General features: G+C 40.8%; 1 protein-coding gene across 3 annotated transcripts in view; it reads right to left on the bottom strand.

Moving 5' to 3' along the window:
* The window catches only part of XYLB (xylulokinase), an 84,002-nt gene that overhangs the window by 4,991 nt on the left and 56,631 nt on the right, over positions 1-22,380 (bottom strand). For all 3 annotated transcript variants that reach the window (XM_054192282.1, XM_054192283.1, XM_054192284.1), the window contains 3 exons: positions 9,457-9,515; positions 5,548-5,635; positions 3,197-3,291 (listed from right to left, as the gene is read on the bottom strand). In XM_054192282.1, coding sequence (XP_054048257.1) covers positions 3,197-3,291; positions 5,548-5,635; positions 9,457-9,515 — 242 coding nt within the window. The remainder of the gene's footprint in view (positions 1-3,196; positions 3,292-5,547; positions 5,636-9,456; positions 9,516-22,380) is intronic.

Genomic DNA, 22,380 nt, shown 5'->3' with positions numbered 1-22,380 from the left:
CGGCTTGTATAAACACCAGTGATCAACTCCAGATAATCATGTTCTCTCTCATGCTTTCTTGCTTAATTAACCAACTAGCCAACCATCTCTGTTTTAATAGATTACTAAAATAGAGCTGAATTCTAATGCCGGAATAATAGATTCTTTCTGTCTGATAACATGTATTTATTGCTCTAGAATCTCCTGGTTATTTCTGTCATGCTTAGTGGTTCTGATTAATCTTTTTCCTCGCAGGAGGGAGGAGGCTCCAAAGAGGTGAGATGACCCTTCAATTCTTGCTATTCTGAAAAGAGGGGATAAGGATTCATCGGGTTAACCCACAGATGACTGACTTCATCTAGCCTGGTTGAGTTAAGTGACCAAAGACTACCACCATGAAGGTAACCGCCAGTATGCCTTATGATCTGTTTGGGTCTTGACCGAATTAGAAACAAGCTCAAGTTGGGTGAACCCCCACGCCCTACAAATGCACTGCGAAAGCAGGTTCAACTAAGAGACTTAGGGTCATAGCCACAGAGAGGATTTATCCTCTTTGAAATGGCCTCTTCCAGGCAGGATGGTCTGCTACAGGATACAGTCACATATTTGACAGACAAATTGGAACTTACAAGACCTCAGTTTCCACTAACAACTAACTCATCACCCCTCACAAGCTGTCTCCCACCTTGTAACTTTATGTTACCTGCCCATCAGAAGAGCTCTTTTGTGTGCCCCGCTTTTCCTTTTTGAAGTCACACTCATTATCACAAACAATCCTTCAGCAACCAAAGAAACACATTTTGCATTTTTGGTTCCTGGAAAGCCCTACTGCGTGCAAAAGCCTTGGCAAGGAAGCTACATCAAACTGTTCTTTGACCTCTGTCTGTAAGAGGTTTTTCTCCCTCCAATGATCTAACACATGTTGCCTCCGACCTATACCAGGAGGAAAGAATGAAACCAGAGCAGATTGCTGTGTTACGACCTGTTTTTATTCCATCCTGCCAAGATTCAGCTGTAGCTGTCCAAAAAAATGTAGGGAAGCGGTCCGGGGAATTTCGCATTGGTTAGCCAGGCTCTTTCAGAAGAGCTCCTCAGTGAGACAGAACTTAACCTCAGGATGACTTTGAAGTTTATAAAAAGAACCGTCATTTAAGTGAAAGCCTCTAACCTCAACAGAATGAAATTGGATGGACAGGGAGATGCAGTTGTGTAAAAAACAGAATCAAAGTGACTCATCACATTATGAATTTTTACTGCACTGTTCATGCTAACACACTGTATTACTGACAGGCCCTCTGGCTTTCTGCAGTTTCACAGCCATGAAACTAGCCAGGGAATCCACCATCAACTGCAAAATTATAAGACAGGAAGAAAAAAAAAATGGTGTGGAATATGCAATTGCAAGAAGCTGCTTTTAATGGAATGAAGCTGGCAAGCTAAGCTAAAGAGCAGGAACGCTTATTCCTTCGCATGCTGTTTGGCCACTACCTTCTCTACCATTCACTCCTATCTACTGGGGCAATAATTCACTGCTGTACATCATTTAAAACTAATAAAAAGATGTGCTATGAGAGCCAGGTCTAACCAAGTGGAAAAGGAGAAGAAAAGTATCGAGAGGGAGATAATTAACTCTTTTAGCTTCCAGGCCATTTTATGCAGACAGTAAAATAGAAAGAGGTAAATGAATTTTCCACTGATCTTTCCAGTTAGGTTAGCTTGGCCCCTGCAGGGGTAACAAGGTGCTTGCTGCTCTTGCAAGGCCCCTGTGAGTGACAGCTGTATTCCCTGCCCTTGAGCTTTATAGCTGAAGCAGCACCAGGGGGTCAGAAGCAGGTCTCTGAGCCCTCTCCACCTCCACACGAGCCAGCCGGGCAGCTTTTCAACAGACAGCATTTTTGGGGGGAACAGGGCAGTGACGTGAGGTTGAATCAAGACACCGGGGATCTGCTCCTGCAGTGTATTCCCTGCAGAAGGCTTCAGCTACAACACACACACACACAACACGGGCCATTGCTGTTAATTATTTTATCTTTTAAAATGAGGGGGGAAGGTTGAGTAAATGAGATCAGATCAATCAAGTTTAAATTATTCAATGTCTTAATATTTCTGAAGGGGACTTCTATTCGATTACTGAGGTCCTCCATCTCAGTTAATAATTAAATAATATGCTGGCAGGCACAATGCAGCATGATCATTTCTATTATTACTCATGATGATATCTGGTGCTCCTCTACACATGTAGCTGGGAGTTAGTAGTTTTGGCAGATCATTAATTTCCCAGTTTAAATAAAAGCTTTAAAATCTTGTTGCCTGCAGTTAGGGCACATCCAAATCTCATAAATGGAGAACATAAGGCTGTGTTGATGTAAGAGAAGTTTCAGTACAGCTGAAGACAGAGTTAGATTCACCTTTGTTTATTCAAACTTGCATTCTAACTTGCTATTTGTTTATTTATTACTGGAAGCTGTTGTAAACTAAGGCCTTTTGCACCTGATAGTGAGAGCTGCAGGGTTGTCACTGGAGAGCCTGAGACAACAACTCCTTCCTTGGTTTTACAGGGGCTGGAACCACGTTGTTAGCAACAATGACTATTTCTTTTGCTTTATCTACGTGGCCTCATAAAGCACAAGCTTCACCTTCAGATATGCTGAAATTCCCAGGATGGGCATGGTACCGAAGCCCTGTGCCTAATGAATCTTCCCAGTTGGCACGCTTTCCAACTCAGAGCTACAAGTAAAGACACAAACTTGCTGACCACTGTTTAAGATCAGACAGGAAGGATTTGGGGGGCGTGTTTTCCAAGAGGCCAGAAAGCACTGTCACCACATCTTTTCCCATGCTGCTTGCTGCAAACGAGTCAAGACTATTTTGTCACTATTATCACTTACAACTTGACTGACCTGTATCTAATATAACCTATTTCATAACCTTTTTCTGTCCCTTAAAGAATAGATTTTGCTCTCTGATCACACTCAGAAAAAAAAAAATAAATAAAAAAAACCCCACACTCTCGCAGACCTGGATGGAGCGATCAGTCAGATTATTCCATCACTACAACACTAGAGATCTCCCAAAAATCAAATCAATCTTTACAAAAAGAATTGTGTAACAAAACGTTTCTCTAAATGAATCTATTTTACCAGAAGTAGTAGTAAACCACTACATTTTGAAGCAGACAGGAAATAAAAAGAAAAGAGGTATTCCCAAGTTTGCTTACCTCCTCAGCCCCAGCTGTTGGTGTAACAGCCAATCTAGGCTCTGGTGCTGATTTCACAACATCAGCCAAGGACACATTCTTCTCAGCTACGAGCCCTGCAATGAGAATCACAATCCTGATCAATGCAAAAAGCACAATGAGGGATATGCCTTGACTCCCTGGCAAATTAATACATTATATTGATCTTCCCTGGTCAGGTCAGCATTCAGGATTGAAGGATAAATGGCAAAAGATCTTGCGTTCCAATGCGCGAGCCCGGGAAGTGGAGACTCTGTGATTGAGTTTTTGCCAATCACTCAATTCGTACCCTGGAGAATAGGTAAGCAGCAGAAATGCTACTCAACAATATCAGTAATTATTTATGGCTATAACAATACAGTAAACAGCAATGAAAATATGTGGAAGCAAGGGACGCAAGGGCAAAATGTGACTGAACAAAAAAGGAAGAGAAATGAAAGCACTGTCAAGAAAATATGCTACAAATTATTAAATATGTTTATATATAAGGAAGCAAAATAATAGGGGAGTTCTGCTACTACAGAATCTTGCTTTGCAAGTGAATCACAGCATTTCAGGAGTTCCTTGTTACACCTGCGAAGAACACCAGGCTAACTGCGGAACACCCTACTTGTAGAGGTACACTGTAATATTATTAAGGAGCCCGTGCCATCCATATTTCATTTCTATTAGCAAGTCTTCTCTTTTATTCAATTCCTTTGCCTGGCCAAGAGTGAGTCAGCTGAAAGCATCAATCAAAAATGCCATTTAGAAACACACACAGCATGCCCCTGGGGCTCGGCTGGCAGAGTACCTGAGCTAAGGAGTCCCTCCATCAGCATGGCATCTGAAATCTTCACTCAAATGCTCTGTTGACCAAGCCTCAAGATTTCATATGCCAAACTGGCAGAGGAAATACAGACCTTCTATACATACAAGATATCTGCACAAACTTTAATGACGGTTCCACATCTCACGTGCATTCACGGACAAGGAATTTGCCTGCCGTATTAGATGCTGGGAAACTTCTGGTGGCTTCTGAAGCAGTAGGCAAAGTTTGAGTACAGAGAAAACCAGTATGGAAACTTGGCCTCCAAGACGGAAAAATGGTCCCATCATGGCTTCAAACATACTGATAATCTAACAGTTCTGTTTCCACTGTCCTGCAAAAACGTACTTTGCCTTACAGAACCCTTGTGTCTTTTCTGGAAATAAAGAGGAGAGCACGCTGTGCGCGTTAAACACGTCAACTCAAGTTTTGTCTGTTCAGTTTTCTGGGCTGTTTTCAAATGCAAGAGAGCATGTAGTCTTCAGAAGCTATAATGTGACAGCAGAATTTGCTTCTAAAATTAAAGCTTGGCTGATTTCTTCTGATGGCTGATGTTATCTTTTCCATGCTTGTTGCAATCCCATGGTCTTATGTAAACTTGTACAGACATTATCCATGTCTTAAGGTCCAAATACTAAAGCTTCTAATCAGAAAAACTGAGGCTAACAAGAGTTGGCCTAAATGAAGACTTCAGAATCTGATGCACATTCCTTGATTTGTTTAACTGTAAGATATTAGAAACTGTTTTAAAACAACATGAATAAAATTTCCTGCCTGGGATTCAACTCTGAAATGGTTGATGGACCACCTTTAACATACACCTGCATGCATTAATAGATATAATTTAATTAACACTTTATATCTGGAACTTGGGCTGTTGTGTTACAGTGAGTGACATAGTACAGCAAGTAAAATGACTGGTCAACCTAAGAATATCCCAAGATTTATGCTTTTACAAGAGAAAGCGCATACTCAAGCACGGAGCCCAGGAAACCTTGCATATCCTTCATCTTGATGTTTAAAAGCTGGAAGATACATACAGGTTTAATAACATTTACTTTGCCAACAGGTCGTATCATCCCCACCCTCTCTGATCTTCTTTGCTAGGACTGATCTTTTGTTTGGTTTGACCACTTCAGCAATCCAGTTTACAGCCCGGTCCACAAACCAGGCCAGTAGGCTACACCAACACCCTCAGTTGGCTGTATTCTTCCAAGAGCAGCACATGAAGGTAGCAGCTCAACACATTAAGGTCCTAGGCCTTCCCCTGTCAGTATCAACAGTTTCCAGGCCCCATCCCTTGGTTGAGAAGCAGCCACCAGGCTTGAATTAGAATATAAATATTATTCTTGGTCCTGATCCAAGCGTACTAAGAGCAAAAAACCCTCTTTGACCTGAGTGACCTTCCAGTCAGATCCACACAGCTTTATTCTCCCCCTCATTTTCAGTAATGTTAATCCCAAGTATTAACCAACTGAAATTAAATGCCCAGACTGCTCAGAAGTGTCTCCTTACACAGTCTTACCGTGAATTGCTCTGTAAGCACTTCCTAAACAAGCGGAGTTGGCGGTATCGATAGTGTACACCGGTGCGTTGAACACATCAGATAGGACCTGAGAAGGATCAAAGCATTGGTTACGCATATCCATGAAAGACAAGGGATAAGCAATCCCCTATCGCTCCTTAGGAAAACAAATAACTACCGCACACCCCAGCCAAGCATTTGGGTACCCATGGAAAGAAGCACTGCAGGCAACGAGTCCTGAACTTGTCACACAACAGGGTATTGGTAAATCTGAGCTAGAGATGTAACTGCAGCCAGGAAACAGTCCCATTTCTCACCAGATCTCTTTATCACGGGTTCAGAGGAGTCTGGGTTCAAGTATCATCTCCCTCATAAGCCCACACAATTAGCCCATGCCAAAGGCTTACATCAGGGCAAGGAGGTCTGCTCAGGAACCCACAACTGCTGCCTGTTTTCTTCCATCATGTTTATGGCTGAGCCAAGTAGGAAGGAAGGAGGGAGGAACCAGTCATGGCTCCTCAGTTCTCAACTTTGATAAAATAAAAGCTTCAGCAGTATGAAGACTTGCTAAGTCTGTCTTCACCTCCACCATTCCCATCATATTGGGGTTAGCAGGAAGAATGACACAGGAGCTGGTTACAGAGTCTCCACATTTACCAAGAATTTTCCTGTCCTTGAGGGATCCTTAGCTATGAAGATATACCAAGACACTTCTCAGCTTTGCTTGAGCAATACAAAGAAAAATTTACAGGCGAAGAATTTGTTACAGTATCCAACAGATACTGAAGTTATTCAACAACACATCGTTTGGCATTGCAATTGACACCAGGAATCTCACATTCACTGAGTACATGTGCTCTTCCCCACAGTGTACGTTCAGGAAAACAGATACAAAAGGGGAAAAATGAAGACATATTTGGCTAGGAACGTGGAAGGTTCAATAACTCTTTTCCAAAAACATTGTCAACAAACTCTTTCCATTTTGGTTTCATCACGTTTAGGGCTGCAGGTGCCCCTCAGGCTGAGCAATGCACGAAGCAGGTAACAATTCAGATTTCACTTGTGCTGGTTTTATTATTTTTGCCAAAGGGAACAGCGTACCACCTGATTTACATCCATACCATCGAGACTAAAATAAGGCCAGAGTGTCCAGGAATCCAAACCATTTGATCTGGATTAGTGATCTGCAACCTCAGTCCAGGAATTTACAGCCACACTGATTATGGGTCCCAGGGCTTCATGAAAGATGACTAAGAAATTCAATCCATATATGCTACAGAAAAAAAATAGTATGTGACACTTCTAAAGGATTTTGTCTCTCTCTCTGAAAGTTTGTGGTGAGTCTGCAAAACAAGACCTTTGAAAAACACCAGTTTTCATAACTTTAAACAAAAGTGGGTGGTTGCTAACTAGAATCCAATGAAAGCCTGAGCTTATACACTTAAAACACTCTCTTCTGGTAAGATAGCCAAATCAGTACTGCCTAACTTCACTTGCAAGCAAGCACTGAGCAATACACGAGCTTCAATACTAGGGGACAAATGGAAAATTAATCATGGTATCTATTAAAAAGCCCTCTGGCAATAAGGTCACACAGTGCTGGTTCCACTGCCCATCCTGCCAGCCAATACTACCGTATTGTTTCAGCACATTCCCCATCTGCTTCTTCATCTCATCTCTAATAGGTATTTCTTGTCTTAAGCTTGAATTCCACATTCCTTCGGCCAACAGAGGTTCTTTTTTTTTTTACTGAATGCTAGTAAGTGCTGTAATACTACAAATAATAACTACCTTTTGTGCCACGTGATTATAAAATTAAAATTATTCAAAGTTCATATATTTAGCAAGTCATTTGAAACTGTGGTCTCTCATGAATAATTTTAAAAGAAGCTGTTCGAGGTTTTACTGTTAAAAATATTTCACTCTGTTTCACTGGTCATTAATCAAGCACCACGTATGTTATAAAAAGCTTCCCAGAACTGTGGAGAAAGCTGCCCTCCTATGTTTTTTTGAAGAGATTTTCCAAAGTTGCCTCCTTTGTGGTGTAAAATATAGGAGTTACTGAATGTTGATTAATTAAATGATAGTCTTTTGTAGCCCTGGAACAAATTATCCAAAATCGACCATGATAACGGTGGAAGCTGTTACTCTTCATGCAACTGATATGGTTTCTGAGGTTTTGATTAAATTAAAAAGGAGGATCCAATTAACCAGTGATTGAATTAAGTGGATGACACTGTATTGATCATATTATTTTAAGACACTTCTAATGAGTTTTAAAAGCAGCTGTATTGTTACATATTAAGAGCAAGCACCACAGCCACCACTCTCCCATCCCCACAATTTTTCAGCTGTGTATGTTGCAGAATTACATGTTATAAGAATATTCAGTTCTCTGCCTTCATTCCACAGCAAGCAAATCCTCCTGGCACCTAAATTGCAAATACTGCTTTAAAAACAAACTCATCTATTAATCCAGTCTCTTTCCTGACATATTCTTAGTAGAATTACTCCAGTAGGGACCAATGTTTTAAGCAATTAACCTATCAGTTAATTTTCCAACGTCAAGTTCCTAAGCAAAATAACCAAAGCAGATGAGGAGGAGAAATGACATCTGCAGGCAAAACATGCCAAATTTTATGTGTCCCAATCAGCTGTACAACCAATGGTTATACAAACATGTGTTTTAGATGCCTTAGGAGAGAGAGAGAGCTTTTTGCTCTTTGCTCTTCAACTTCCATTTATTCCAGATCAGGTTCCGCAGAGCGGACGAGTTTCCTTTCACGTGATTGCAACTGCCAAGCAGGATGGTGCATAGTTGAGGCTGGCCTCTAGATTCTCTCTAGAGTATGGAAAGGGATTAGCATCTCCAGAAAATAATTCACCCTGCGTTCACTAAGTTCAGTGCCAGGACTTAGCCAAAGACAGGTGCCTTTTGGTGTAAACATCTAGCTCCAGGCTCAGTGTCTGCCCCTCTGTCAAAGGGGAGCTTGTCAAGGCAGTCAGTGGAATACAGAAAGCTCCTTGGCTCACCTGAAGGGAGACATCTACATTTGATACGTTAAAACACCATCTGGTTTCCTTTGCACTGTAGCTGACTGGAACTCCCCTGACTATTACAGGATTGACAGATTGTATACGGACATCACATCACAGATGACTGGATTCGGGCAAGATGAATCCCAACCCAGATGTCTAGTTCTGTGATAGCAAAAGCCAGGTGAGAGGCCTCTCACCATCCGTGAGCAAGTCTTTGCCATATCTCACCGGGCAGAAACAGAGAGGATGTAGTACTCTGTCCTCAAGAAGGCAGATGAAGGATCTTAACCAGGGCTGGATGTGCAGCAACAGCAGCTGAAGAGGAAGGTGGGAAGAGGGAGGACGGACTATACAGAAGCATAGCTTCCCCCCCAGTATATGACACAATGCTCTTAAGTAACAGAAACTCAGAACAACAAGGGCAGGATTTGGGGGGCTGTCTGGGGTTCTTTGTTTGGGGTGGGGTTTTTTTGAGTGTTCAGCACCAGCAAAATCACCCTCTAGTTTAAATCTATGGTGCAGCTTTGATCTGAATGACAAAAACTGCAAAAATCTCGGATATCGTATCAAGTCTCTTCTTGACTTCTTTGCTGATTGATTTGATGTAAATCATGAGACCTGGAAATCACCGGTCCTTCAGATACACATTCATAAAATTAGTCAAGTGTAAAAAAAAAAAACACCTTTAAAGTTCAATACAAAATTAGCATTGGGCTAAAGGTTTCCACACTAAACCTGAAGAAGAGCCCTGAAGACTTGCAGCAGATTCACAGTCCCATATCCCCCTCTTTGGCGGGGGATTCAGTACATCAAAATAAAAATGCCGATGTAACTGCAAGTTCAGTTCAAAGGATTTAGTTTTCCACTTACCTGTAAGATCTTTTTATTGTGGGATGCACCACCAGTAGCCAAAATCCTTGTTCTGGACACTGCAATGCAATACAACATACAGATCAGACTGAAAGCGCGTGCTGCCAAGATCTGCACTACTGAACCAAGCAATGAGAACAAGGAGGTGGAAGTCAGATGGTCTGGGCTCCCTCTCTCTGTACCTCTAATTTACCTTCTGTAAAAAAGGAGATAAGACTAATTACCCACCTTTCCAAGGCACATTAGAACACTTACTTAGAAGAGGCAACATAAATATTGCAGACCTATTATTATTATAGCGCTATCAAAGTCAGGGAGATTTGCAAAAGAGATATACAGCAAGAAAGGCAGAGTGTTATTACACTACAGCTCTGGTTTGAGGTCAGATTGGTTTGGCTCATAGCTGTATATATACAAAGTGACAGGTAACCTTTAAAATCAGCAGTATTTTCCAAACTTATCTCCTCCTGACGTTCGCAGTCAGCGTTCACTGAAACCTGGGCAATCCCTATATGCTTGAATGACAACGAAGTGTGTCAAAAGGTAATTAGAGATGCAACAAGCCATACATCTATCCATAACCACAATTCAGCAAGGTATTACAAACATGAGTAGTCCAAATGATCTCACTGAAATTCTTCAAAGTCTTAAAACAAAATAAGCGCATAAATACTCTGGTGTTGTACTTTTTAAAAAATCTAAACAATTACCCTGATTTATGACAATAATAAGTTATACCATCATGTATACCCTCCCAAAAGGGGAATTTTACTGTGGTTATTGTTCTGTTATCTTAACCTCCTTTTTAATAAAAGCTAAAGATAATTTATTTCTCACAAGGCAAAGCTGGTCAACTTTACTGGTGCCCTAAATAACTTATTGTCATTTATCCTTTTGAGTATCTTAATGACAAAAGCCCTGGAGACAGAATTAGAAATAAAGAGAAGATGCAGCTCACCATGCAATATCTAGATACACAGCTAGGTGCTCAGGTGGAGTCTAAGACCCAGACAAAGCATTGCATGGGGGACCCTATTTTACTGATAAATTTAATTTTATTTTCCTCTTTGGAGGATATTCAGTGATGCACAAATTGGGTTTTAAAAGCCATTAGGATCTCTGTCAATGTCAGTAAACAAATAAAACAAACAGCAGAGTGATTCCTCAGGGAAAACAAGTTTCAATTATACCAACACAGAGTGACAGATCCCTGCCAAGATTATCACAACAACATAATAGCCCAGAAACCAGTGAAAAATAACTAGTAAGAATCTGTTCCTAGAAACCAAACTGAACTAAATGATTTGCCTAGTACTCGCAATTCTGTCTTGCTAAACCTTGTAGTGAATATAAATTCTTGCAGAACTACCACATCCAACACGAAAACACCACATTTCAGAGACAGTCAGCAAAGACAGAATGAGAAACAAACACTTTTGTTACACTGCGCGGCAGCTAAAACCAAAGGCGGCGGCGTGCATGCTCCCCACTGCCTCTGCAAAGGGGCTTAATAAACCAAAAAAAGGAAAGAATGGTGGACGATATAAAAGTGGTCAAGCCAAACAGCAACCACTCCTGTGAAAACTGCGAACATATGTTCACTCAACTGCTTCTTGCACTTCCATCTGCATGCCAGCTCTCTGTCTTAGGGCTTCTGCTCCACATCTTCCCAAATGTTTCGGAGCTCTGTCAGTATATATTGCTGGCTGCGATACATTGCACCGTAACTGATAGGCCAGGTAGGGCTGATTTGTGCCTTCTAGCTGACTCCAGTGCCCCTGTAACAGATAACATTTTCGCATCAGGAATCCAGGACTGGACAGGAGACTTACTCCTTGCCAGGTCAGAAGATTCAAGTTTTGGCTACATCATCAATTTATGCCATAATTGTAATTCAAGATGCTTTATGTAAATAAATCACCATAAGAAAAGCAGGGCTGAATTTACAGTGCATTAGCTATTCAATACAAACTATGCATTTGCCCCACTATCAGTTGAGTTCGGTATCTACCAAGAAAGCCAACAGCTCTCAAGTCTAGAAGTGTTTAACACACTGATGATCTGCACACCCATCTTAATCCAGACTAATTCTTTCATAGCAAAACACTGAGAATTATTCCAGCATATAGTTAGCCTACTTGATACAAGAAACTAACTTAATTTACACTGTGAAGTTTCTAATGTTGGTTGGACATCTCAAGTTCTAAATTGGATCAACTTATGAGTATGAAAATACACAGATACACAGTAAAAACAAAACAAAACCAAACCCAAACCCTAGGCTGAAGCTACATGAAGGGCAAAAGTATTCATTCTCCTTCACTTCAAATTAGGATGGCTCACTTCAGCAAAACATACCCCAGCAGATAACAGCCCAGTGAACCTCAGCCATCACAGTCTGACAACACAGACTGCCCCGCTGTAATGGTGGGACTGATCCATCCAGGCCACGTGGAAGAGTGATCTTTGGTGAACCCGGTGCGCTGCGTTTCCAGTGGCAGCTCTGCGTATGGCCAGAGCAGAGACAGCAGCTTCCCTGGCTGAGTTTAAGACACTTCTTACAGATGAGGAGTAGGTCCCAAAATAACTTATGGAATTTGTTGAATTTTAGGTTTACCTCTTATTTCAGTCTCTCTCCGGAGAGTGAGGAAAATGGATTGATCACTGATTTCAGGATTGTCTTTTTAATGCCAATATTGTGTGCTTTACTGAACAGTGGACATTTGCTCCGAGATGCATAATATGATATATCTTATAAATAAAGCAAGCAAGCCCATCATTTATGTATATAGGGGCATTAACAAAGACATCGTTCATTCATCACTAGCAGCATTCTCAGACAGCTGTGTTTGAATCTGTCAGAAGCTACCATCTACCATCTATCCCCTACAGCGCACAGAAAGAAGCGTTACAAAAAGAAAAAAAACCACCGACTGTAGCAAACGTAATTCATGAATTCAATTCTTTGACAGTTGAGAGAATCAGATTTAAACATCTTTTAATTAAAAGCTCCCTGCATAGTACCTAACCAACCAGTTTATTTCCTTCCTATTTAAAAATTAATGATTTTTTAGAGAGCTGATACAGAATTTTAACCCAGTCTAGAAAGCATTTGCAGCTGCACATGACATGGTGTCGTCCTGCAATATGCGCATCTACAGATCTGTTAATCTGTCATCTGCTGTGGAACATGGGAACCGATGCGATGAAGTTCTATGAAAATAATTCCCACCGGATAGGAGGAGGGGGAAAGACCCAAGTAAAGAAGTTCACTTATGTGGGAAGACTGAGCATAAGGCACTTTCCCACACGAGGCCGAGAAGTCAGCCCACTACGTGTGTTACTACTCACACAACAACCCCCATTCTGCCCTTCACAGAGGCCCAGCAAGATTCGAGTGATTGTTAAAGTTCACCTCCTGGCCCTTGTTTTCAGCCAAAACACTGCTTTCGCTGAAAGGCACATAGGGAGAAAAAAAAAAATCCGTCACTGAGAATAGAGAGAAATTACTGTTATTTCTGTTCAACCGTTGTCAGTGGTCCCAAAAAGACTGAAGTCCTGCATCACTGTGTATTTACAAACACAGAACTGATGCCTTCCCAGAAAAGCACGCAGTTCAAGCAGATTAAGACAAAAAGTGGAGGTGAAAAAACAAAGATTTTCGAAAATGCAGACTCAAAGAGCATTGCCCAAGTGGATTCAGCAAGTGAGACAGTGGAACCAGTAACACAGGGCAAGTTGCTCCTGAGCGGTCCAACAACCCCCCTAATGGTCTTGGCACATAACTATGGCCATTAAGAAAAATAAACACATAAGCAAACTCTCATCAATCAGAAGGTTAGTGCTGATAATTATAACCGAAAGTCCGCAGCCGCATCATTTGTGCAAGGAGACTAGAGGTAGCAATTCAGCCTCCTGTTCCACCAGGAGCGGGGTCAGGTCAGTCTGCTCACGGGTCCGGATGCTGAAATCGATGGGATGACTCCTGACCTCAGGGCTTTTGGATCTGGCTATATTTCAGCAGGACAGTAACAATGTGCCTGTGTCAGTCCAGAATTTTGCTGGCTCATGCACCACGAAGGCCAAAAGCAGAATTTGAACTTCCATTTTGAGGCTGAAAACTTTTTAATCGAAATTTCCAGTGCCACACGCAGCCCCGGTTTGTAGCCCAAACTCCAGGCACTCACTGACTTTCACAACTCCTAAAAGACATTTCCAAGGCTTCATCCAAACAACTTCATAACCTCTTTCTCATCACAACTGAATCCATAAATAAAACAGAACAATAGAACATGCATTCAAAAAGCAGCTGATTATGCACATGAACCCATGCCAGCTATAAGCATGATTGCGAGCGAATAACTGCAATTTACAATTTGCAAGCAACGAGAAAAGTATCAGCCCCTCCTTTATTTCTCTGATTAACTCCAAACACTGTAATTTCAAAAAAAGTATTTTCTAGCTTTTCATTCAAGAAAAACAAAGCAAAAATACATGATTATTTTGTCCCATTTATAAAACTAATGTTCCAAAATCATCCTCCTTGCATATTAACGCTTCCAAAATCCATGCTAATCTTTCTTATTCATATAAAGACTGTGGAGTTAAACTCCCGCTACGCTAAAAGGTTTCTCTTGTCTATACCCTTTTAAATATGAAAATGTACAAGGTACTGAGCGCCCTTTTTGTCCCTGTGAGTTCTAGGACCGGGTCCAAAGGCACTTGCTTCTCTGCCTCGTTGTGCTGCATCACTTCTGACACCTCCAAGTATTCCATAACAGAGAAAAAAAAAGGCTGCCACAAACCAGCCCTCAGCGTAGTAGACGATATCTACCTGATTGAGGCCAAAGTAATGTAAACTGGAACGTACTCTTTTTTCTTTCTAATTGAGACCAATACAACTGCCCAAGGGAATAAATTACAAGCTTGAAGACGAATATTCAAAAAAATTCAGCCACCTTTGCAATTCTAAAAGCAGTACAGTAATTCATAAGAGCTATTCAGGAAACCTATTTTTACAAGTGTCTCTGACTTTCACTTTGAAGCATCAGTTAATTTATTACAGAGAAAAGCCATATTTGCCATACAGGTTGGCTGTTTTCTTACTTATAAGCAAAGGATTTTTCATATTTCACAACGTGCTTTAATTTCACTGAGGGTTTCAATTGCTCAAATGTACATCGGAAGTTTTCCAGACATAGAATTTATTCTTATTTTTTAAATGCAGTGCCTGGGGAAGAAAAAACAACTTTTAAGGATAGAATTGATCATCAGTCTCTAAGGCTACAGCTACTATCACGCCAGCTGTAATTCAACAGGGGAAAAATGCCTCGATTTTCTCAGCAGCAGGGACAAGTATGGCTAATACTCTCCACATTCACGCTATTACATAGATAAAGTCTCTACAATGATGCAGGGGAGAACAGGCATGATTCTTCCTGCTCACGCTGCTGTAAGGCAAAAATAATACCACTAACATGAGCAGATGCTCACACGCCCAAGTACAATAGAGTAGGAATGGTATCTCTCATCAAGACTTATACGCTACTGATAATCTAGGTCACCTTATGGTCTCAAACAGCTTCTAAGAGCAGAAATTGTTCTTCATGACGACGCCAAATTCGGCTTTCCTAAGACCTTGCTTCAATAAAGATGCAACTTTGTATTTCACAACCTGAAGTTCAAAGAACCCAGATCACCTAACTGAAAATCCTCTTAGTCTAGCTCACTTCAGATATGAATTTAAAATTTAACGTTGACTCAAAGCCTTCCCCTTTTTGATGGATTTCAGAAAAAATAAACATAGAAAAACACGTACATAAATTCTCTCTGAACAGCACCTTAAATTATTGCAGAGCACCCAAAAATACACGCAGTCTAAGATGTACTATAGGAAACAAAATCTACTCAAGATGCAACCCCACTGATGATTCAACTTCATTGACTTCAGCGGAGTTACACAGCAAGGAAAACTTTGGTACATGAACATTAAAGACTTATTTGGGAACAAGCAGATCAATAGTCATAACACTGTTATAACGTATACATTGACACGCTCGCAACAAGACCTCTGAAACACTTGCACTTCTTGTAGAAATACTGCAGACCTGCAATTGCTTATCAATTACTGCAGACCTGCAATTGCTTATCAATTTGCTGTGATTTATTTTTGGGGAGGCTGCAGATCGCCATCTGACAGAATATTTTGATGAAGCCTGGGATAAATTCCAATGGTAAAGTATTAAAAAAAAAAATCCACAACTCAGCACTAGAGTTTACAGCAAGGAGAAAAAAAAGGCAGCAGATTCAGACCAAACATTTTTGTAGATATAGCCTGAATATTTCAGAAAAATATTTCTCTGAAAGATTTCAAGGAAAGAGATGGAAGACAAATTAGAAGGACCAGCTAAAATCTGTTTGGTCAAGACTAAAAATATATTTGGGGAAGAGTCCTCTCCTGGAGACATTATTACCAGAAATAATTTAATAAACCCTTGCAGTCTCTAACTTTTGTAAGTTTTTGGTTCTGAATTAACCTCTTAAAAGAAAAAGTAATATATTTCATGAATTAGTAATGTAAAATGGGTTCATGTACCAATGGAATGGTTTATCTCGTTTAATTTTTTTTACTTTTTTGGACACTCAAAGTTCTCCTCTTTTGTTACCCAAAGTTTGGATATGGCAAGAACTGTGAAACTTAAAAATAGTGTGCGTTGAGGAAAAATACTAATCACCACAAAAACTATTCAGCAGTTGTCCAAACATCTGTAAAGTAGTCAAGGCTCCAATTAAAGGCTTAACATAAAGCACAACCTGCTTTGATTTACCCCATGCTTCCACAATTATTCATAGACTCTTGGCAACATCTTTACCTTCACCTTCCACTTCAGAATTCCTGTTGTTCAGCAAATAAACGTGAAATGGGGAACCAATGTGACAAATTAACCAATTCTCAAAAAATATTCTGAAGCAGGAGGTACCAGACTGAAAACAAAACCCAGAGAAGATCCAAACTGAGCATTTGAACTCTAGCCATCACATCCAGCTATTTAATAACCTACCTGCAGAGAGCTCCAAAAATGTAAAAGCTCAGAGCGGACCATCTGCTTAAACGAGGTCACACAACCTTCAGAGCGATCCCACCGTCCAGCCCAGCTCTGTATTCACCGAACTACAGGAATCTGAATAAGATACAGAACCTCAGCTGAAAGACTCAAAGGGACAGTGAATCTACTGTGTCTACTGGCAGTTTTCATGTTTAATACCTTTGAAGTTAAATATTTGCACTTTTCCCGTAATTTAGATTTTTATTCTTTAAACTTCTAGTCACTTGATCTTTGTGGCTTTAGCCTTCCAGTTAAAACATTACTGTAGAATTGGGTTTCCCCTTCACATGTTGGCACTTACAGACCACAATTAAATTGCATCTTGTCTTTCTTTTTGATAAAGCTAAGGATATTAAGTTCTGGTACTCATTAAAAGGCATAATTTCAAGACCACAAACCACTGATGCTTAGTGCTGCTGCTATACTACCAGCACCTAGCAGAAATATCTTCACCACTGAAACCACTATCAAAAAAGAGCAGAGTTGGTAACAGCACTAAAAATGTCCACCCCAGAAATACCTGACACTGCCTGTTGTTAGTTTGCCTATCCAAATATTTAGTAGGAAAGTGCCAGTTTATAAGAACTCCTGATAAATCACAGAGAACCTTGCGATAGAAAACTGTTTGGCTTCTTGGGAGAACGTTCTGGCTTTGAAGGTCTGTAGCTCCAACAGACGCATGCTCTGCCGAGTCCTGTGGTAGGAGGTCAGGTGTCCTACGGTTCCCCGTCACAGGAAGCCCCAGAGTTCAGGAGGGCTCTGCACTGAGATACACATCAGTGCCTCTGGGAACCTGGGAAATGCAAACTTACAGTCCCTGCTGCCCAGTTCCCAGGACTGGAGGTGAGACATTCACCCAAAGTCAGGAGCATGCAAGATGTTTCCAGAAATAGGTTTGGTTTTGGTTTTGTGTTTTTGTTTGTTTTGTTTGTTTTTTGTTTTTTTAAAAAAAAGTCACTGCTACCTTAGGCATCTTCCATTTACTGAAACCCACGACTTTTTTTTTTTTTTAAATGTGCTCCATTGCTAGCATTGCAGCACAGCTCAGTATTTCCTCAAAATATTCTGACACATGAGAAACTCGTGCTTGAAACTTGGCGAAATATACTCTCTCCCATGCCTATCACAACTCTGATGTGTGTAATTACCACATGTGGCTGTACAGATCGCACATCAGTAAATAATGCTTGCTGCTGAGTTTAGAAACACAAAAACCATTGTTTCATTTTTAAAAACTATTTGTCCTCGTATTCAGCAATATTCAGCCTTGCAGAAAGGGAAATAGAAAGTTACATTGGCAAATCAACATACAACACCATCCATCGAAGGTTAAAATGAGAAAAGGAAGGAAGGAGATAAATGAGCTGCCCAAGGTCGCACAAAATCAGTAGAACAACCAAGAATAGAACAAAGGCCTCTTCATTACTTAGATCACAAATGCATTCGATTCTGCATTAGTTAATCTGCAGAGTCTGTGCATCAGTAGCAAGACATGTCCACAGGAGAAAATATAATAATCATCAGATGCGAGTTCAGCATTACCTAAAGCCACAGGATATAATTAAAAGGTACAAGGTGCCTGTACCTTGAATGACACTTGAGTGATGAGAGGAAAGAACATCCTACCAGATATTTTGATTTTAGACAAACCCAAACCACCACAACCTCGCAGGGCCTGGGGGGGGGGTATCAGTTTGGGATCTAGATTTGCAAACCAGATTTGCTCTACCAGGTCTCAGGACTACTCTGCTTCCCTCCGCGCTGGGCTTTGCATCTTATCAACAACATTAACAACAGCCTCTAGAAACGCAACAGAAAAGAGTCAAGGCCCAAGTATCATTTTATTTTTGCAAAGGATAAGCCAGCTGAAAAACAGGGGGGAAAAAAAAAAAAACAACTTACAAAACAAGGCAGTTTGGGTGTTTTCTTTACAAGATTTTTCAAAAGAATTATTACAACTATTTTGGCATCCACAAATATCACCTGGAGCTCTTCTAGTCCTGTAAGAGTTTTTTTTGTGTTTGGCGCTGGTGAAGAGTTTTTCATCTTGATTTTTCTTTTTAATACTCCTCTCAATAGAAATAACCTACAGGTTGTAAAGTACTTCACAAGAATAAAACGAATTGATAGGAGGGGGTACCTGCTTGCAAAACACTAGGCTGAGGTAGCAGAAAATCTGGTTATTTTGTTTCTTCGATCAAGTTCCACATACCAAAAAGGGAAGCAAATATACTGAGCAGGAAACATTTGCTCCTTTTTCCTCTCTGAAAACTATACCGAACTTATTAGCAGAAAAAAAAACCCGGCTGACCTTCTGTATGTGACTGTGGTGGGTTACTTCACTCCTCCGAACCTCCTTCTTTCTGTGCTTACAGAATGCAGCACTGGGGACCGCTTGTACCAGTTGAGGCTCTGAGCACTACTAAAGTCTTCTGTTATTAATAAGCCTCCTGCTTTCCAAGTGGATTATTTATAAATGAATTTTGTGACCTCTGGCAGGCTAGAACTAAACAGAGAATACAGTTTTTTCCCGCCTTTAACTGAAAAATAAAGGCTACAGAAAGATGAATAGAGAGAAGCAATTAATATTTCCTAATAATTGTCGTACTGAATGGGACAACCACTATGTTTCTCGGAGTTTCTGCGCAGAAAGGTTCCAGGTTCATTCACAGGGCTGGGTTCATGTAAATCGGATGCTGTTGCCAAGCAACTATAGGTGCTAAGGAATGAAATACAGTCTGCAGAAACCTAATAGCCTGGAGAGAAAAAGAACTACAATCTGAGATTTATGGCATATATAAAAGGAAAAGAGTCATTCTCCCACACACAAAGAACACAGATACTTTATAACAAATGTCCTTAGCGTGTTTTTCTAAGGCATAATTAAGCAATAAAATCCCCACTCCACCCCAAATCAAACAGGTAAATTTTTTTTTTAATGTTTTGTTCATTAAGCCTTCTAGAAATAGATCTTGAGAAATTAGCTACCGAGACAAAAGCTAAAATTTAACCCAAAGATCTTTCTTGTGCACAAGAAAGATGTTAGCTATACAGACAGCACTGCAACTGCCAATCAGCTATCTACTTTACCTTCTTATGTTTTTATACCATGCTCATTAACATTGCATCTGATCATCAGAAATTCTCTTTAAGCTTATTAAGATTTTAAAATATTTTTAGCAAGTTAATTAGAATACATTAACAGAGCTCATCTGTGTTCACCCATCATGCATATTTTATTTTATTCAGGCAAATTGCTTTTAAATGAAAGATTAGACCCAGGAAGGGTATGCTGTTGGGTACTGAACAATACAAGCCCTTAGTACAAACATCCACTCCCCAACACCCTAATAACTTCATGCCACTGGAAAGTGGGGCCATTTTCTGATGGCAAAGGTTTGGGTTTTGTTTTTTTTCACTGCCTGCCCTTATCACAGTCCCCTCCAGATGTGGTGTGGGTACATGGACCTGGTGGATCATCCTACTACCTGAACCATCCTTAGTTACCATCATGTTCCTGTCCGATCAATAAAAGTTAAAGCCACCAAGAGCCCATGGCAATGGGACCTGCTAAGGAGAACAAAAGAAAGTCTTCAACCCCTCAACACTGCAGGTCAAAGGCTTTTACAAATTCATGTTTGGTGGGGGTTTTTCCTCCTCCTACAGTCTCTGCAGATATCATTTGATCTTAAGGCAGGAGCCAATCAGAAGCCCTGGCATGGTATGGCACAGGTTTCTAACAGGCAGGGGTCCACCTGGATTTGGCAGAACAACAAGAACAGCTCACAAAGAACAAGCCTGAAATACCCTTTGCTTTAGCTAGCATTATAAATTCCTTCCTTTAATGTGCACTAAATGTCACCAAATTCAATCACATAAAATTTAACAGTTTATGAGGAAAAGGGAGACAGCAAAAACTACCCTGGGGCATTTTTGGCATGCCACTTGCAGAGTTTCACTCAAGTGAGATGAAGTCCACCACTGGACACTGAAAAGTAACTACAATACTACTATAAGACGACATTCCTCAAATTCCTGCTCTAAATTCACTCAATCCAGTCAAATATCACATCTTTGAAATTGTTCCTTTAGACTCCATATGGCCCATATCCTTCCCATCTAAGGAAGGATGGAAAATCACACTAATTTCATCAACAGTTCTCAAGCTAAGCGGTTACTTTTAGAGAACTGCATAAATAAAAGGATGAACAAAGTTTGCCAACCTCATGCTTGATTCAGGTTTTGCACTCTCACTGCATTTCAATTAACCTGCCACAGATTGCAGAGCTGACATATTTGATGCGGATAGTAAAGCAAACACTCTTTAAAAAAAAACAACAGGTCTGAAGCTTTTGATGAGCGATCATACAATCCGTATCAAAACACACATTTAAATCTCAGTCACCACGCGTTTTGCGATCTGCATCATTAAGACTGTCTGGTTTGAGGGATTCTGATAATCTCTTTTACAATCTATAACAAAGTACTTTATCTCCAATGCACTGTTGCCTTTTAACAAATGACCATTATTTAGGTATGCTTTGCTCCTGTAGCCTTCCTTGAGATGTTAATCTCTTCAATTCTAGAGGCTGCTCTTTCATAAACTGCTGTCATACTCCCCGTGTTTTCTCCCACCAACGAACCCTAAAACCGGGCTCATTTCATTTAGCATTCGGCTGAACACATCAGCATACTGGCACAGGGAAATTTTAATTGCAGCTGGGTAGTTCTACAGCAAGCTCTTCCAAAGGCGAAGAGAAGAGAACCATATCAATGGGCGGAGTCCCTTTTCTCTGAATAAATCACTATTGATTGCACTGAATCCAAAACCACCCTGTCATAACCTTTTCCTTCTATTTCTACGTTTATTAATCAACTCAAACATCAGAAGCATAAGCTGCAGTCTGCACTTTCTCCTCAAGCTTGACCGAGCAGAAGCTTTGCTTTTTAAAGGAATTCTCTGCCTTCGACAGCTGGAGCGGAGATTTCACCTCCCTGCCACGGAGCTGGAGTCAGGAGCTGCCCTGGCGGCAGGGGTCAGCCGGGATCTCTCCCCGGCACTCACAGCATGTCGAGTAACCAGTCAAACAACCCCAGCAGCCTATTTGTTGGCATTAAAGAACACAAATCGCCTTGGCTTATTTTGTAACATTTAAGCAGAGATATGTCCTATCCTAAGGAAAGCACCCACCTAGAAATCAGTATAAATTTCTAGTAGCATCTTAATTGCAAAGAGTAACTGAATGAGCAATGAAGGCAAACCGACATTTTAATGTCATTCAGAGTGTCCAAAGACACTGAAATATGTTTACAATTAAGAGTACTCACTAGCAAAAGGAAGGGGGAAAGTAAAGCATGACTACCAGACAATAGTAAAATAAAGGGCAATTTAGCAAAGCACGTTTTGTCATTGGCCCACCCTGGTGCACACCCATTGTTCCTACAATGGGAACAGTGACTCAGTTATCCAAGCCAACACAATCTCAAGAAAACCCTGTAATATCGCTGATGAAGCTGCATCTGTAGCTCAAGCTCACCTGCCTCGGGATTTTAATGAGAACCTGGAGCTCTGTGCTGCCTGCAGAGACCTCCCTGCTACGCCAGCCACCCCCAGAGCGGCTCAGAGCGTGTCACCCACCCCAATCCCCCATCTCTGCCAGAGGGGTGACTGTGCCTCCAGAGACTTCTCAGCTACCTTTATTAAAAAGCTGCAAAACTCCTCACGTCCATCCTCCCTCTTTTCCCCTTCTCCCAAACCCATAGCATAGAGGACTCATAACCATTTATTTTCTTTACATTTTCTTCTGCAGAGGCCAAA

The sequence above is a fragment of the Rissa tridactyla genome, chromosome 2, assembly GCF_028500815.1.
Source record: "Rissa tridactyla isolate bRisTri1 chromosome 2, bRisTri1.patW.cur.20221130, whole genome shotgun sequence".
NCBI classification, from domain to species: domain Eukaryota; kingdom Metazoa; phylum Chordata; class Aves; order Charadriiformes; family Laridae; genus Rissa; species Rissa tridactyla.
This window is presented reverse-complemented; position numbering and strand designations above follow the sequence as displayed.